Consider the following 16660-nt stretch of genomic DNA (forward strand, 5'->3'; position numbering starts at 1 on the left):
CCTTTTTCTTGTTTTTAAAACAACAACTGTAATACTCTGCAGCTTCCACTAGATGTCAGCCTATGCATAGCATGTGATCTAAGCAGATTACACAACCATCAGAAATATGGTCGCTGTACATGTCGTCCCTGGGAAAAGTTTGTGGCAACATTATATAGGATATATACATACATATATATATATACAGACACACACACAGGGCCAGTGGGAGCAGGGGTGTCCCACGACTACCCTTGGAAAAATAAAAAGGTTTTGGGGTGTCCTCCGAATGATCCATGCAATAATGTCTCAGCAAAAAAAGGCAATTTTCCGGCCAATATTTTTTCATGGCAACATTTTTGCGGGGACATCACATGGAACCCCAGAGACCTGGTGATCTGATCCAAATGGTTTTCTCCCCTGGTTAACTTTTAGATCCATTGCCGACAATTCCCTCCCAGGTTAGATACCCCACTCCCTTGTTGCTCTGCTCCCTAGCATTGTTCTTCCACCATATGACTGTAAAGCGCTCTGCTGCTTCCCGGTGCAAGGCACATTCTCAATGAATCCCTAATAAAAAGCAGAAGGCTTTACACTTGATTGCAAAAATGCAGGACATGGCTCAAAACAAGCAAAAAGGAGGATGTCCAATAGAAATCTATGGAGGGAAACGTACAAAACAAAAATCTTTCCTAATTTCCTAATACTTCTCCTAATGCTGCTGCCACAAACCAAGTAGTCTGATGCCAGCAGCTAAGATTCTGGTACTTCTGTGGTGGTGCATGCATGCATGCCCGACCACAGGATTCACATGTGCCTCGCCCAATATCCCACTTAAACCCCAACCAATTCACCCTTTTCCAATAGCATCATAGGTAAACGAGGCAGTCAAAGTGGCAGAAGCGAACTACAGAATGCCAGGTTACAGTTCTATACGTAACATACCTGGTATTAGCACTGGAACGTGTAGCGTTAGAGCACCCGGTAATACATTTACCAGCTCGGTTAGCATGTTAAAACAGCACTGACGTGTCTTCACACTCTTCTCTTTCATTTGCTTGTGCAGGGCCTTCACAATGTTCGGGACCTGTAAAAATATATTAAGTTAACTATTCTTAATGAAATATGTTGTCAAAGTACAACTGCTTTAAATGATAAATATACTCCATATAACCAGTTTTGTTTCAATTATAGTTAATAGTTGACTGTATACTTCTAGTCGGCTTGGAACATCTAATGCATTTACAAAGTTGTACACTGAATGAACTTGCTAATACAAACGGATTGAATACCAATATTTAATTTAGATAACAGGGTTTACAATTTACCACGTTTGCTAATGTAAGGAACCACCCTTGCTCCTTACAGCAACGCTTTACATATAGCCAGTTTCCAGTGACTGCAGTTGCAGCTTAAAAAAGCTGCCGTAGAAAAAATACCTATTGCAGTATTTATTTCTAATAGTTGTGTTTAACAGAGCCATTTCCTCTCCTTCAAAGCAATTCCTTACAGGCTGAACAACCTTCCTGTTGTACTACTCTCTCATACAATGGGATCTCTCCACCACAAGGACCCCAGACTCCTCACATCCAGTTCAGCACCGAAAGCATGCCACCCAAGACCATTTCCTCCATCCCAGACCACTGACATTCAAGTAAGGATTTAAAAAGAAAACAGCCTTCTCCCGTCTTGAAAATCAGTTTCAGACTTCACTGCCTGTACTAGGAGTCCCACAAGAGAGCAACACAGCTAAATATGCACCCAATAAGCGCATATTAGCACACCAGCCAATCAGCAGGTTTAGAGTACAGTCAATAACTATTGGTATACTGTGTTCTGAATATTGTCGTCAGAAGCAAACAGGGAAACTGATGTAACTTTTTTTTACTGAAACCAGTTACTTTTAGAGGACACCCAATGCATGCTCACGTTTAAACCTATTCCAGTTCAAGCAAGTTGCTGTTAAAATGTGTAACTTATGGACGAAGTCATGTTATTTAATAAAACAAATTTACTCAGTTTGTCCATTTACTCACTTAAAGCACTATTGTTTTACTTCACCTCGAAACTTCAGAACATGTATTGCTACTACCGCCATGTGCTAATAGCCTTACAGACATCAGGAGGGGTCCTCATCGCTTGAGCTAATGACCATTCCCCAACTTAAACTTGTTGCCATGTCATTATCCCGCGCTAATGACCCCTCGCACAGTCTATAAGGCTATATTACTGGTCACAGTGAACGTCCCTACTGTTGGCACCTCTTCATATGCCTTCCACATCTTCCATTCTCTTTGGCCTGGCTCATGTCTATTAGGGAGGATTTTCAGAATCCCTCTGGTGAATGGTTTATGAAGACCAATCCAGCAGTGTTTGCGCAGGGTGTACATCAAGTTAGTCCAACACTTACGAATGGCTCTCCCTTTACCAGTTTATCTTAACTATTAGGTAGTGAGGGGATTGGTATTATGGTACAAATATTCCCACATGAGCACAACAAATACACAATTTACCCTGAAATGTGTTGTGAGTTGAAGAATCCATGTATAACATAGCACTGCCCAGTAAGAATTGTCTGGAGCCAAAGGCTTGCATTTGGGCTAATTTGCATATTTACAATGCTTCGTTCATGTGGCTTTGAACAAGAGATGAACTTCCAGTGATGGCTAATGGGTGACAGGGTGGCATGCATGACGTGGCTCAAAGGGCTAATTGTACTACACAAACATACTCTAGAGTCTTTAATAAATTAATTACATTACAATACCTCGGTTCAAATTAGTAGTGTGCGTGAAGAATTTGGTCAAGGCCAGTATAGTGTCTACAAGAGATCCACCCCAGTCCCAAAGCCAGTAGAAACAGAAAAGTACGCTCACTTAAAATATTGTCTACTGTGGCCCACTAGGGGTGAACGACAGTGATTTATCAACCAATAAGACTTGAAAAATCACTGGACATATTTAAAAACCAGTATAGCAGCACTGACCCAGGAAAGGCCTTGTTCACCCCTAAAACCAGTGCTACCAAAAGGTACATTCATACAAAACACCATTCACATTAAAAAGGTAAAGAAAGCACAAAAACAGTGATTTTACATTGAAATGGATAGAAAAATCACATGAGTACTTTAAAGGGCTGTTTAGACAGATTTCTATTTTCTAGTCCGGTGCACAGGGTTTAGGAGGCCACCCTCGTTATAGTAAACAGGGCAAACAACTGGAGTTCAGCAAAACTAATCAAGGTAGCACGGAAAGTGGCCAAGTCTCGGGAGAGGTGAGTGGCGTCAGGGGTCCACAGTCAGCAGACAAGGATTATACTTCGTAAGTATAAAAATACTATATTATAGGCCAAAAAACACTAGGAAAATAAATCAAGCAGGTAATGTTATCACACAATGCTTCTAATATAAAACGCATGGCTCCAAGTGTTTTCGTCACTGGCTTTTTCCACAATTGCATTTTAAACGTGTATTTTTTGTCACTGTTGTTTGCGCCGATCAAAAATGCCAAATTTAAAAAGTAATTGGTGAAAACATATATAGTGTCACAGTTTGAGAACAGTATACAGTTCAGCCGCCCTCGCCTTCAATAACTGGAAGGGAAGTAGTTAATTGCACCAACAGTCCACAGGAATAGAGACCCAAACGTGTAAAGTCCAACCCTAAGTTGAATGGGGCCTAGTGCCCAAAAGTTCACAATTACTTTAAGATTGGACAAAGTTAGGGAAATGTTCCTAGGATGTGAAGATTAGGTCCAGAAGGTTTACAAAAGAGGTTTACTGATAAGTAAAGTAGTTTTTGTATCTTGGAGGGCATTTGCAACAAGTGTTCCAAAGCAAAGTAATATAAAATAAATCGAAGTTCTTGACAAACTTGTATAATGGAGGAGATAGGGGCACTGGTAAGTATGGAGACTACTCACGACCCGTACTCCGATTTTTCACCAGGTCGGATGGGGGAAGAAATTGCTGGAAGTCGGTTTTCCCACCGTTTGTTCCAAAAGCAGATGCCCAGGAGCTGCCGGGGGAAGCAAAGTTTCCGGTCAGGTCCAGAAGCTGAGTGCAACCCTTTTCAGTGGACGAATGCAGCACTCTTCAGGCCACACTACAAGACAGGGGATGTCTGGTTCCAGAGATTGCCACCTTGCCTGGCGACAGCAGGTGTGTCCGTAGTGGAGGTTAAAGAAAGCCCGTCCAGGACCCTTCGTTGCTGGGACACTGAAAGTTCCCACAAAGGCGACTTCTGTTAATGGTGATGGTTCAGGCGTGGTAAGCCACAATGAAGTTGGTCAACCCACCAGGTAGCCCAATGAAGTTTCTGAAGACTCCAGACTGCAGGCAGCTGAGAAGACGTCGAGACTTGTTGGTCGCACTAATCTAAAGGGTCGAAGCAAAGGGTCTTCGGAGATCAGTAGCCAGACAGGGCTTCACTGGGACAGCAGCAAGCGTTGGTAGTCGGGTCTCTTCAGGATTCATCCTCAGGTCTTCCATTGTCTGCACAGCTACACAGGATACCTGGCTCCTCTTATCCTAAATTGATTTGAGCACAGAAATGCAGCTCTCCAATAGAAAGATCTGCCCCACACCTATTGTTAGAATGGATTTCAAATCTCTAGCCTGGTGGACAGATGTTTAGGAGGCCACCCTTGTTAGATGAACCGGGGCCACTTCTGGGACGATAGCAGAATCAATTCAAGTGAAGGCTAGATATCTGGAGGAGTGAGGGTGAACAGGTGTCGCCAATGAGCGCACACAGTGAAACACCAAGAATAACAATTAGACAGTAGTATAGGAGAATATACTATTTAATATTGGCCCAATAACACAAATGAACCATGAAATGCAATAGTAAAACACCACACAAGCAACACACTATATAATATATATACACTCACTGTAGTCAGTGCAAGAAGGTTAGTAACTCCACCAATTCCTGCCAAGGGACTGTCTTCAGAGATGACAATCCTAACTTTACAAGTCTGCCTTAAGATTGAGCCTTGCGCTCAATGCACGCATAAAAGCACCCGGTCATGCGTAAAGTTCAAAGTACAATTTAGGGTGCAGAAAAAAGTTAGGGGAAGAATTCTGAAGGAGTGAAACGGGATCCAAAAGTGAGGAGAGGATCTGCTACGATGAACAAAACTGTACCTGACCTTTGGAGGGCTTTAGGAAGCGGATACTACCCCAAGCCAAAGAGAAGGCCAGAATTTACCTTCAATGCCTAAATGTATTTGGATGAACAAAGGTCCACCAGTAAGTAACTTCACTACTCGCCGCCCTTTGCTCCGTTCTGGTCCAGACTTGGCAGGTCTAGAGTGGGTCGTCACAGGTTAGAGTTCCCGTCCTCGGTTTGGCTTTCAGATGCACAAGTGGTGCAGGTGCAGATCTGATTTGGGACAGGAGCTTTACCTTCATTCGGATGACAAAAACACTGATGCAGCAGGTCTGGGAGCGTGGGAAAACCACTTTAGCGATCGTCACTGTCGCACAGTAACACAGGGGAACCAAACCCTTGCGGTATGACGCGGCCTGCCATGACGATGAAATTCATCAGAAGGGTGCTTTGTTGGACAAGCTGGGATTCACAAAGGTCTTGGGTCTAAACACAAAACTGAAACGCTCCTGCACAGCAACCAAAGATTAAGCTGGACAGACCATTGGATAGCCCAGGGACACTTACGAACAGGCCCACTTGCAGGGTTACCAGGAGACGTTGAGAGTGATTGATCCCACTACTCCAAGGGTTCAAAGCACCTTCACAGGTCTTCTAAGATCAAGCTCAAAGCAGGGCTCGACTGGGACAACAGCAGGATTCGGGGGCCAGCCCTCTTCAGTGTGTCAAGATTGGCCTTGGTTCTGCTCTTTAGGATACTTGGTTGCGTCTGCAGGGCGGTTCTGACCTGTTGCTGATCTGCTGGAATGAATGCTGGACCCCACCTCATATCCACAGTCAGACGAATGCTCACACCCGACCCACCAACGGACGATCTGCTCCATGCATGCACACCAGCAGTGGTCTAATCAGGGACCACTGGGGGTTCTCGTACACACCAGACGCCATGGCACCAATAGTGCCCACTTGCTGGGTGCTCACACATACGACATGCAGGGAACTGCGAAAGAAGGAGCTTTCGTAGGAAACTGCATGCCAAAATAAGGAAATCCCGGCCCTCGAAGGGCATGGAGAAAGCCAAGGGACAAAATAGCAAAAGGAACAGACAAAAGACCTTGTGGCACGGCCATATAAACAATCGCCACAATCATGAGCCAAACGCAGTATGCCTCAGCAAAAATTTTAAAAACAAAAATACAAGACAAAGCTACTGCTGCCATCAGTCTGTTCCAAGGCACATTGTGAAATCACCAAACGTTTCGTAGAGGGTGTATAGGGCCATAAACTACAATGACCATCTGACAAATCAACTTCTGGGGTACAAGTGGTCCAGGGGTGCATATCGGTTTCTAAACCAATTCGCCCCACACCTCTAATACACCAGAAGGGATCCGAACAGATTGGAAAAAGAAGCAAAGGATAATTTGGTAACTTGGACGGAACGGCAGGCTCATCTCCGAAAGGTTGTGGATCTTTGATTAGTTGCAACACAGAGAAAATACAATTACTACCCAATAATAAAAGGAGTATCGGGTCAAGATTGTAATTAAATAGACATATTATTATAATCAGAACAGACCGTTCTAGTACACTACGGACTGCAATCTCTCACTGGAATAAATTGCCTGGAAATATTAGATTGGAATGCAACATCCAATCTTTCAGGAAGCAGTTGAACACCACACTCTTTAAATAACCACCTAGCCTCCACTCCTGCATTGGGCTATAGTCTTTCTGCTCTTCTCTTATTTTCTTTTCTCCTTTTCCTGTGTAGTCCTGTTCATCTCATTGTCCTTGTGTCTGTCACGCCCTGATGCTCGCGAGCTTCGGCGTGTTATAAATAAATAAAAATAAATAACCCACCCTCTAAAAAAATGCAGAGGACAGATAGTTTCAAAGAAGGAAAAGGGATGCACTCTGGATACTGACTGGAGTGTAGTCGATCTGGTTAATAACCAGAACAGTTTAAGGTTTCTTGGCTTCAGCACAAATGTGGAAAAGGATCTTAAAATGTCTCTAGTTACCTTCTGAGAAGGACCAGTTGGGCAGAACCACAATGTACCTTGTGCTACAGGTGTTCTTGGTGCTCCCACAGGGTTGAATCAGCTTCAGGGCGCTTTGCAGGTTTCTGTGAAAGAGTTCAGGATGGGAGTCAACTGCAGGTATCAGGAGGCCAGAAGGGTCGGCAAGCGAAACTGGACGAACAGCTGCAGGCAGGCGCCTACACAGCGGCACAGGGCCAGGAATTGTCCTCAGTGCTGATCGGCGGTTCTGAAGCACTGGCACTTCTCCCAGCTTCTTCAATGGGCGCATGTCCTTTAAGGCGGACGGCCCACAGCTGTTGAGTGCGTTGCAGACAGCTGCCTTGTTCTTGGTTTCAAGTTCAGAGACCTGGCACACCAAATACAGGAAGCTTGCTGCAGGAATGCTGTGCGCTGGCCGAGTACCAACTCTGGAGCGGCTGGTTGGTCAACGGAGTTCTGTTTCACTCTCTGTTCCCTGGGAGAAATTTATGGGAGAGATCTTGCTTCGCTCTTTGGATATCCTGGCTGTCCTTCACTGGCAAAAGATGTAAGGCAGAGTGTACCTTCAGCCAGGGTCGAAGGTTTTCTTCTTTCTTACTTCTTGTGAAGTCTTCAGATCTGCCAAAAGAGGGTCTCGGCCCTCTTTTAATGCTGAGTGTGCCACAATGATTGGTGTAGGCTAAGCCTACCTTAATGAACCAATCCTAAGGTGCCTATCAACAATCTCCTGTATGCATGAATTCATAACCAAAGTTTTTTTGTAACAGGAAAGGTAAAGGGGTGAAAACAGGAACAAGGTGGGCCCCAGAACCAATACGGCTGATCCCTTCTCTCAACAGAAAGTTCTGGGCTCACTCCCTTGTGCTATTAAGTCACACCCACCTTCCTCACTGTTGTGCTCAAAGAGTCTCTCTGGTTACCGGTCGTCTCAGTTGGTAGCGTTTAAAAGCAGCAGGTTTCCATTGAAGATGCGGTGAGAACACTCTCTCTGGCACCTGCAAACCACATTCTTGTACCTTGGAGGGGTGGCCTACTATAAACAGACCCAGACAGTTCAATGCAATAGATACTGAAAGGCGGGAGCAGGCTTCAGATTAACAGTTGCATATGAAAGGTTGTTGAGTTTCCTGCCTCTTTGTTATCCTCTGCAGCCAAGCCCTGTGTGGGCCTGTTTTAAGATGCCCCTGTTGGTATAATTGCTGCCACCAGCTGCAGGGCCGAACAGAGTAGGGTAGATTTATGGAGCGTTTGTCAGTCGAGCTGATCATGGCATGGGAAAGGTTGGTCCTCTCCCTTCCTGGAGGGGACATTGTGAACTCCTCGGCAGAAGCGGACAGTGCCTGTAGACGCTGTCCGCCTTGAGTACACAGGTCTAAGCTTTTGTTGTGGTGTGAGCAGACGGAAATGTGTGGATTAGCTCTACACATTTTCCTGAAGTTGGTCTACCATCATTCCATTTAGTTAAACATTTAAAAAAATTCCCAGGCGCGCGCACGCCCAACCTCTGGATGTTCAAATTCCTCAGATACCCCATTGCGTGGTACTGTAAGGTACTTTGCGCATTGATACAAATTAACAAGTTGCAACAAATTCGACAGACTAAGAGAAACAGTTTCTCAGTACTAAAAGCCTCAAGGACTTGTCAGTTTCCCCATAACAATGAGCGAAGGCCCAGTAGAGTACAGCTAAAGGCTGTGCTCCACTGTCAAAAGTCAGGCTAGGATACAGAAACAAATGCAAAAGGTTTGGGCGTCCATGGACTATGGAGAAAAAGTTGCTTCTCGAGAAATATTTTCTAACACTTATGTTCAAACAGTGGTCCAACAAGGCACAACTGTGGGGCAAACTCATGCATACACTCTAGACACACCGAAAACCGTATGTGGATTGGACCAGCCAATCCCAACCAACTTCCTGGCTTCCAAAACATGTGGCCTGCACTAGCCTGCAAAAGCACCGCTTTCCCAGACAAATGCATGACATTAAGGAAATTCCTGACCTGAGAAGGCAGGAACAAGGCCAAAGAACAAAATGGCCAAGCAACAAGCAAAAAACCTTGTGACATGGACATGTTAGGACACTAGCCACAGTTAGCAGCCAAACGTAGTAAACATGCAAAGGCCAACTAAAAATATAGCAAAAATTGTAAATATTTAACTGCTGCCAGCAGCTTGTCTTCAGGCACATTTAAAAGTAACCAAAACTCCTTTGAATGTGGGTCTACGGTGATACAAAAGTATCCCCATTGCACTGCATCGAAAGATGCTTTGTGCAATATGAACATTTTAGCCAAACAGGTAAAGTCAAAAGACAAAAGGGAAACCATTTCCCAGTAGACAGTCTGAAGGATTGGTTCCTTTCCCCATAATAAATGGGGAACAGGCCAGTGGAGTGAAGCTGAAGACTTCACTGTAAAACGTCAGGGCAGGGTGTAAAAGCAAAAGGTTTGGGGGTCCATAGAATATGGAGGAAAAGTTGCTTAAAGAGAACCCCTTCCTAACATGAGCCACACACCAAGTTAAGTAGTGTGGACCCAGTTGAGTTTTTTCCACAGCACTCTGCTCAGTGGTGTGATACCATCTATCCTAAAGGTAACCACAAAAGATTGTTAGGGGAGTTTTCCTAAAGTTCTACTGGCAGTAAGACTTTAGTAAGCTATCCCAGTGGTTTGTAGTTCCCCAACTCTTACTATCAATCTGTAGTAGCTGAGGACCTTGGTAGTGTGGCAGATCAGTCAGGCTTATCTTAAGAGGAAGATGTGAGCTGTAGCCAAGTACTCTGAATCTTAGCTAGACGGGGACAACAAAGAAGCACTTACACTTCTATTTTTCATAAAATACATTATATTTACACCAGAATCACTTTAAAAGACTTCAGACATTTACGGTAGAACACTTAGAAATACTAGAAAACACACTTCAAAGGGCACTTTCACTTGTGTTTCTTCGCGGTAAAATTTGTAGCAACGTTAGGGAAAAGACAAGGTTATCATATTATCGGTAATTGCACTCTCATGTGGTTTTCAACAGGTTATACGGTAATGCATTTACTCTCCATAAACCTATAGGAAAGTGACTTAAATGGAGGAAAATAAGTGGTTAGTGCAACATGAGCTTAGTTCAAGGTTCTAGAGACTGTTTCATTGCCTGGCAAGTCCAAAAACGCAACTCTAGCTAAAAGCAGTTCGGAGAAGGCTTGAAGTCTTGACAAACAGTGAATAATGAAGAGTTCCTGCTGATTTCTCCCAGTGTCTAAAGTTATTGAAGCAGGTGAGGTGGTCTGGGCAAGTTGGATCAGATCTCTGGAGTGTCCTTACGGTTTCAGCAAAGATTTGGATGGATTCAGCCTTTCCACGACAATGCACTCGAAATGGGCAGGTGGTCACCTGGTATTGGGGTTTCGCAGCTCTGGAAGCTCCTAGGACTTCCGGAGATGACTCATAAGTTCATCTTGCCAGTTTTAATTATGGACCCTAATTGGGGAACCCCAGGAATAACTCTGGTACCTTTAGTCACTGTATAAGAAACCTCGAGACTAGGCTTGGTACGTTTAGTTCCAGACTTGGAAACCTTGGGAATAACCCTGGTCAAAGTAGCCCCAGAAAGGTTGGGCTTAGTCTTAGCCCACAGATGGGGAACCTTGGATGAATATCTGGTCCTGACTGCCCCTTGCAGTGGGCCTTGGAGAAAACCCCAGAATCCAGGTTAAATCCCTTTCGGGACACCTCAAACAAAAACCGTGGTACCAGTCACTTGGGCCTCTCCCGGAAAAAGAAGACCCCGGAAGAAGTGCGTTGGCCGGGGTGCCCTACAAAGGAAAGAACTTAACGGATGCCTCCTATTCTCGTCGAACTGCTGTAAATGTTGGAGGAATCTGTTGGAACACATCCTCCCACCTGACAAGCCTATGCTGAAGTGCCCGGACCGAGAGAGAGTCGCGGTAGAAGCAATAGTCCCACCGATGCTTCGGGCCAAGCACTCCAGACAGAGAGAATGGTTACCGCCCTAGCAAAACTACGTTCGCACGAAGAAAGACACGAATCCCAGACGCTCTGGCATAGACGGAGGAAGACTACCATGGAACCGGAGCAGGAAGAAGGACAAGGGAACAAAAAACAAAAAATGTCCCTACAATGTAAGTGCGTCTGGCCCCGCGTGGAGAAAAGGACTGAAGGGTGATTCGTGGAGTGGAACTCAGGAAGGTGGGGCTACAGTCACATGCAGTGGCCTGGTGTAAAAACAAAAGGACAGAAAAAAATTGATGCTGCAAAGTGCTCTGTTTCCTGTCCAGATGGACGGAATGTCCCAAAAGTATGGAGGAACGGGGACGGGACGTCAAGTATACACAATAGTTGGTAGAAAACGTCCACTGCCACCAGCCATAACTAGGTGACTGTCTATGTTAGTAAAAAGACACATGAGCAGAGAAAAGAAGGATACTAAGTACCTCTTTCACACTCTACTGAAGGTGGTGTGTGACAAGCGGTAAGACTATAGAGCTCTGGGAGAGATACTAGGTATCTCCTTAAGAACTGTAGTTACTTGAGGATATAGAAAAATAATCTTAAAAGAGGACCCCAAGGTCCCTAGCAACACTGCCCATAAGGAGCTGTGCGCTGCAGTAGTAAAAACACAGATGCCTTTGAGCTATGTAACAGACAGACGCCATAGAACAGGTAGAATACAAATAATAGATTTCCAATGGCAGAGCTCACGAGAATGAATGAGTGGAAAAAGGCCCCACTCATTCAGGATTGAAAGAAAGGTCCAGAAAAAAGTGCTGGGTGTCTCACTAGGAGAAGGGATAAAGCACAATGATAAATCTCCCTAACAAACAGCTATGGTCATGGCTTCACTCAGGAGAGGGCAGTAGACTGGTGGCCAAGTACATTTAGTCCTAAAACGGAACACTACACTGAAATGGTGAAAAGTACAAGTTACTTACCAACTGGTAACATTCTTTCGATTGGAAGTTCCTCCAACATATTCCACATCGCCCGTCCAGCCTGGGTGTCTAGGTGGGCTGAATGTGAGGGAGGTGTGTAGTCACCCCCTGCACAGGGTATCCTTGGAGACCCAAGTCGCACTTTGTCTTGATTGGCTAAGGTGGTTGTCCGGGCCGGACAACCCCCCCTGCTGAGTGATTGACAGCCAGGCTGTGTGAATGGGGGATTTTGGCATAAAAGGCAGTACTCTTGAGCTGGAAGTCAGTCGCCACTAGAACTGCAAAGAACCGAAGAGAAGCGGAGAAGAAGACGGCTGCTGCAACTCCGAGTCCCGGTGAAGCCCTGCTGCAGTCCTGAGCTAACTACCCTTCAACAACAAGAGAAGATCCAGTCCAGAGTCTTCTTCCCTTGAGCATGGTGGGATCAACCAGCTCACCGTCCACAGGCAGATAATCCTCTTGGTCGAAATCTCTGCACACAGCTGTAGTGGTCCGGATAGCCACCTGAAGAGCCTCTCCCGTTTTAAAGGAGCGCACCTTATATTCACAGTTGCTTTTGCTGCTGCTGGCTTCATCCAGAAGCCGAAGAGGAGAGAAGCCAAAGACATCTGCAACGACTGAACCACTGGTGAAGCCCTGCTGCAGCGTCTCACCACTTTTTCTCCACACAACGAGAAAAGATCTTCATCCGAAAGAGGCTTCTTCCCTTGAGCTGGTGGGGCCAACCAGTTTGCGAATCGCATTCCTGGACCTGCCTTGGTCGAATCGCCAGTAACCTGTACTCGGAGGCTGGATAGCCAGACACCAGTCCCCCCCCGAACCGCTATTTAAACAAGCGTACCTTTTATTCGTCGGGCAGCACCGCGGCTAGTTTCATCCCTGGGTAGTGCAGTAACTCGAACCTTCCTCCACGGCAAGAGCCTCTCTTCCTCTGCTGGATCCCCCCCCCCCCGAACTGCAGAAACTACCAGGAACAACCGCAGGAGCCACTTCTTCATTTTAAAGGTACATTGTTCCGGCCAGGCCGCCCTTTCTTTGTGGTAGAGCTAAAGGTGTTTTAAATCCTTTACCTACCTAATGGGTTGGCCGCCCCTCTCTCAACATTGTCTTTCACCTTCTGCATCCACCTTTTCAAAATCGTTAACCAAAGACTTGACTGCAGCTACAAGAACATTTTGCTCCTGGGCCCTTGCCCTGTACCACTGACTCTGGTACAGGCCTACTGACTCTGGCTAAATGTTAGAATTGCCTTCTCTAGTGTGCTTCTTAACTAGAACTGTGCTGGTGCACCTACTTCTTATAACCACCCTTTCCTCCCCACGTTTAAACCTTGCGAAGAGCAATTTTGCTCAGTTTTCATTTAAGTATTTTCTATACTGATGTACTGCCTTGCTTAAACTGGTTCACAGACCTATGGGAAGTGTTGCTAGGGTGTGTAAGAAGATATTTCTGTATAACTTGTGCTTTCCCTCCCTTGTGAGAAATTGCTACAGTGCCATTTGTGTTTGGTTTTCACTGTGCCGTTTTGCTCTGTTTTCACTCTTGCTCAAACTTGTCTACAATTTAACTAGGGAGTTGTGTATAGTTTCTTTGACCGAATTTAACTTGCTTAAGAACTGGGATAGATGTGTAACTAGAAGTGTATAAAATAAATGTATATATTCTGTTTTACTAGAAAGCTTTGGTCAGGGTTTCCTTGTTCCATAGTACTGAAGGCCTATTGTGTAAACCCTAAATACTGCTCATCTCCCTCTTGAAATAAGTCTGACTGCTCAGCCACAGCTACTAACTAAATCTTTGTGGTACATACTGATACCAAAGGAGATTTATTGCTCTCCCCTGTAGTCTTAATCTTCTGTAGTGCTCCCTAAGGGAACTGCACAGGATTCTGCCTAACACTGTCCTTAAGGAAACCGTAAAGGGTGGCTTGGCAGCAAGTGCCTGCAACTCACTCTGCATGCTGAAGTAAATGCAACTAAAAACACAGATTTAAAAGGACAACAGTCTCAACTGACAAGAATGCAAGGGCTCAAACAGAGCTCCCATTAGGACTATAAAAACAAATCCCATCCCGGCACCAAGAAAGGCAAAGGTGGAAACACATTAGTTAGCCTTTTTAGAAACTGAGAAATCAAAGGGATCTTAAAATAAGAACATTCTCAGACGAGGGCTTAAATATGGACAGCGTCGCCAGGTAACCCTTAATGGTACCCACTTGCAGGCCCTTGTGGGCTAAAGAAAGCAAAAAAGACAAAACCAAAGGAATGGAACAATGAAAAGGATCCACATTCTGTACCCTGCACCAGTCACCGAACTTTCTTCAACGGCAACGGGATTTCGTTGCGGGCCTTCTGGCCGAAAGCAACGCCTTCATCGCGTCTTCGGGGAGGTCCCAATCCTTATACCTCAACCTTTTAGATACCAAGCATGAAGTTTGAGAGACTTGACCTCTGGATGGAGAACCCGACCCCCCTCCCGTGAGAGCAGATCGTCTCGGTAGGAAAGACGGTATGGAGGGCAGATCGACATGTCTAGAAGGTCCACGTACCACGCTCTCCTGGCCCAAGCCGGAGCAATGAGGATCATTAGGGAACCGAACCTCCGTAACCTCCACAACACTTGCAGAATGACGGGGACTGAAGGAAACATGTACAGCAGTGGGAAGGACGACTCCACTACGAACGCGTCCCCTAAGGCTCCTCTTGGGGGAAATTCCTGTGAGCAGAATCTTTCACCCTTCCGGTTGACACTGGTGGCGAAGAGATCCACTTGTGGGGTTCCCCAAAGGGCGAAGATCTCCAAAAGAACTTCCTGAGCCAGCTCCCACTCATGAGACTGCTCTGCCTGCTCAGAGCATCCGCCACCGCGTTTTCGGCCAGATGAACTGCCAAGATCAAAACTTCCTGCTGGATGGCCCTGAACCAGAGCTGCATCGCCTCCTTGCACAACGGGAGTGACCCTGCCCCCCACTACTCCTTTTTTGTTGAGGTAGTGCATGGCCACTGTCCTAATCGGGACATTCGTCCCCTACACAGACGGCAGAAAAGCCTTCAGGGCTAGCCTGACGGCCCACAGCTCCAACAGATTGATGTGGAGTCTTGACTCCGGAGACCAACGTCTGCTGGCTGGCAACTCATTGGCATGAGCGCCCCAACCTGTGAGGGATGCGTCCGTCACCTCCAGCCATGGTTGCCAAAATGGTGGTCCCTTCATCAGATTGCCTACGTCGGCCCACCGTAGAAGATCCTGGGCAACCGAGGTCAGAATCTGAACGGGATCCGACATACTGCCAGAGAACTGCGACCACTGCATCTTGAGAGCCCACTGCAGGGATCTCATTCGCAGCCTGGCCTCTGGCACCAGGAAAATGCAGGATGCCACGAGGCTGAGCAACCTCAAGAATTCGAACGCCAGGAGACTCTGGGCACGTTGAAACTTGTCCATCTGCAGAATGTGATGAGCCCTCACCTGGGGAGGCGAACACTGCCCCATGGATGTGTCGAGCACTACTCTGATGTATTGGAGCCGCTGGGTAGGTGTCAAATGTGACTTCTTTAGATTAAGGCAGAAGCTCAGCTTGTGAAGGGAGTGGCAGGTGACGGACGGATTATCCAGGGCTTGCTCGGGAAAGCGCACCCTCATCAACCAATCGTCCAGGTAGGGGTAGACGTGAATCCCCCTTTCCTAAGATACGCTGCCACCACCACCATTAGCTTGGTGATGACCCTCGGGCGGAGGTCAATCCTAACGGCAGGACCTGAAAATGCGAGTCGCCAACCGCGAACCTCAGGTACTTCCTGTGCTTAGGATGAATCAGCTCATGAAAGTAAGCAACCTTGAGGTCTAGAGACACCAACCAATCCTGAAGCTGAAGTGCCTGGAGGACTTGAGGAAGAGCAACCATCTTGAACTTGTCCTTCCTGAGGAGCTTGTTCAAACCATGCAAGTCCATGATGGGTCTCAATCCCCAGTCTTTTTACGGGATCAAAAAATAAGGGGAATACCATCCCTTGTTCCTCTCCGCTACAGGCACAAGTTCTATGGCACCTTTCTCCAGCAGGGATAGGATTTGCTGCGCAAGGAGCGGATCCGGAAGCTTCAAAGAGCCTCCCCGGTGGATTGTCGTGAGACCTCTGCCGGAAGGGAAGACAGTGGCCGTGAGCTATGATCCCCAGAACCCACACATCTGACGTAATGGCCCGCCATTCTCCAAGATGCAGCGCAAGTCTGCCTCCAACCGGCAGACCATGGGACACAGCCTCATGACTGAGGGACGTGGCTACGGCAGTGCCTGAGGGTAAAGAAGCAACTGCCCAAGTTGCTTTGGCACCCCAAGTACCTTGCATTCCACCCCTGGTACTCCTACGGTGGCCCCTTTGACTGGCAGCTCCTCTCGATCTACCAAAGGAAGAGTAGTACCGAAAAGAACCTCCCCTCCATTGCTGTCCCCTAGGACGAAAAGGTGGAGGTTGACGAACTGCAGTGCTCAAAGACTTCACTGCAGCTTTGGAGGTCTGCAACCTCTCAAGGCTCTCGTCAGCCTTGCTGCCAAACAGATGAACACCATCAAAAGGCATGTTCAGAAGACTGGATTGCACGTCAG

General features: G+C 46.4%; 1 protein-coding gene across 1 annotated transcript in view; it reads right to left on the bottom strand.

Annotated features, from left to right (window-relative positions):
• CAND1 (cullin associated and neddylation dissociated 1) overlaps positions 1–16660 on the bottom strand; it is a 769151-nt gene that overhangs the window by 276448 nt on the left and 476043 nt on the right. The window contains exon 9 of the mRNA XM_069629730.1: positions 925–1066. Coding sequence (XP_069485831.1) covers positions 925–1066 — 142 coding nt within the window. The remainder of the gene's footprint in view (positions 1–924; positions 1067–16660) is intronic.

This window comes from Ambystoma mexicanum, chromosome 12, assembly GCF_040938575.1.
Source record: "Ambystoma mexicanum isolate Mex_15411 chromosome 12, UKY_AmexF1_1, whole genome shotgun sequence".
Classification (NCBI taxonomy): Eukaryota; Metazoa; Chordata; class Amphibia; order Caudata; family Ambystomatidae; genus Ambystoma; species Ambystoma mexicanum.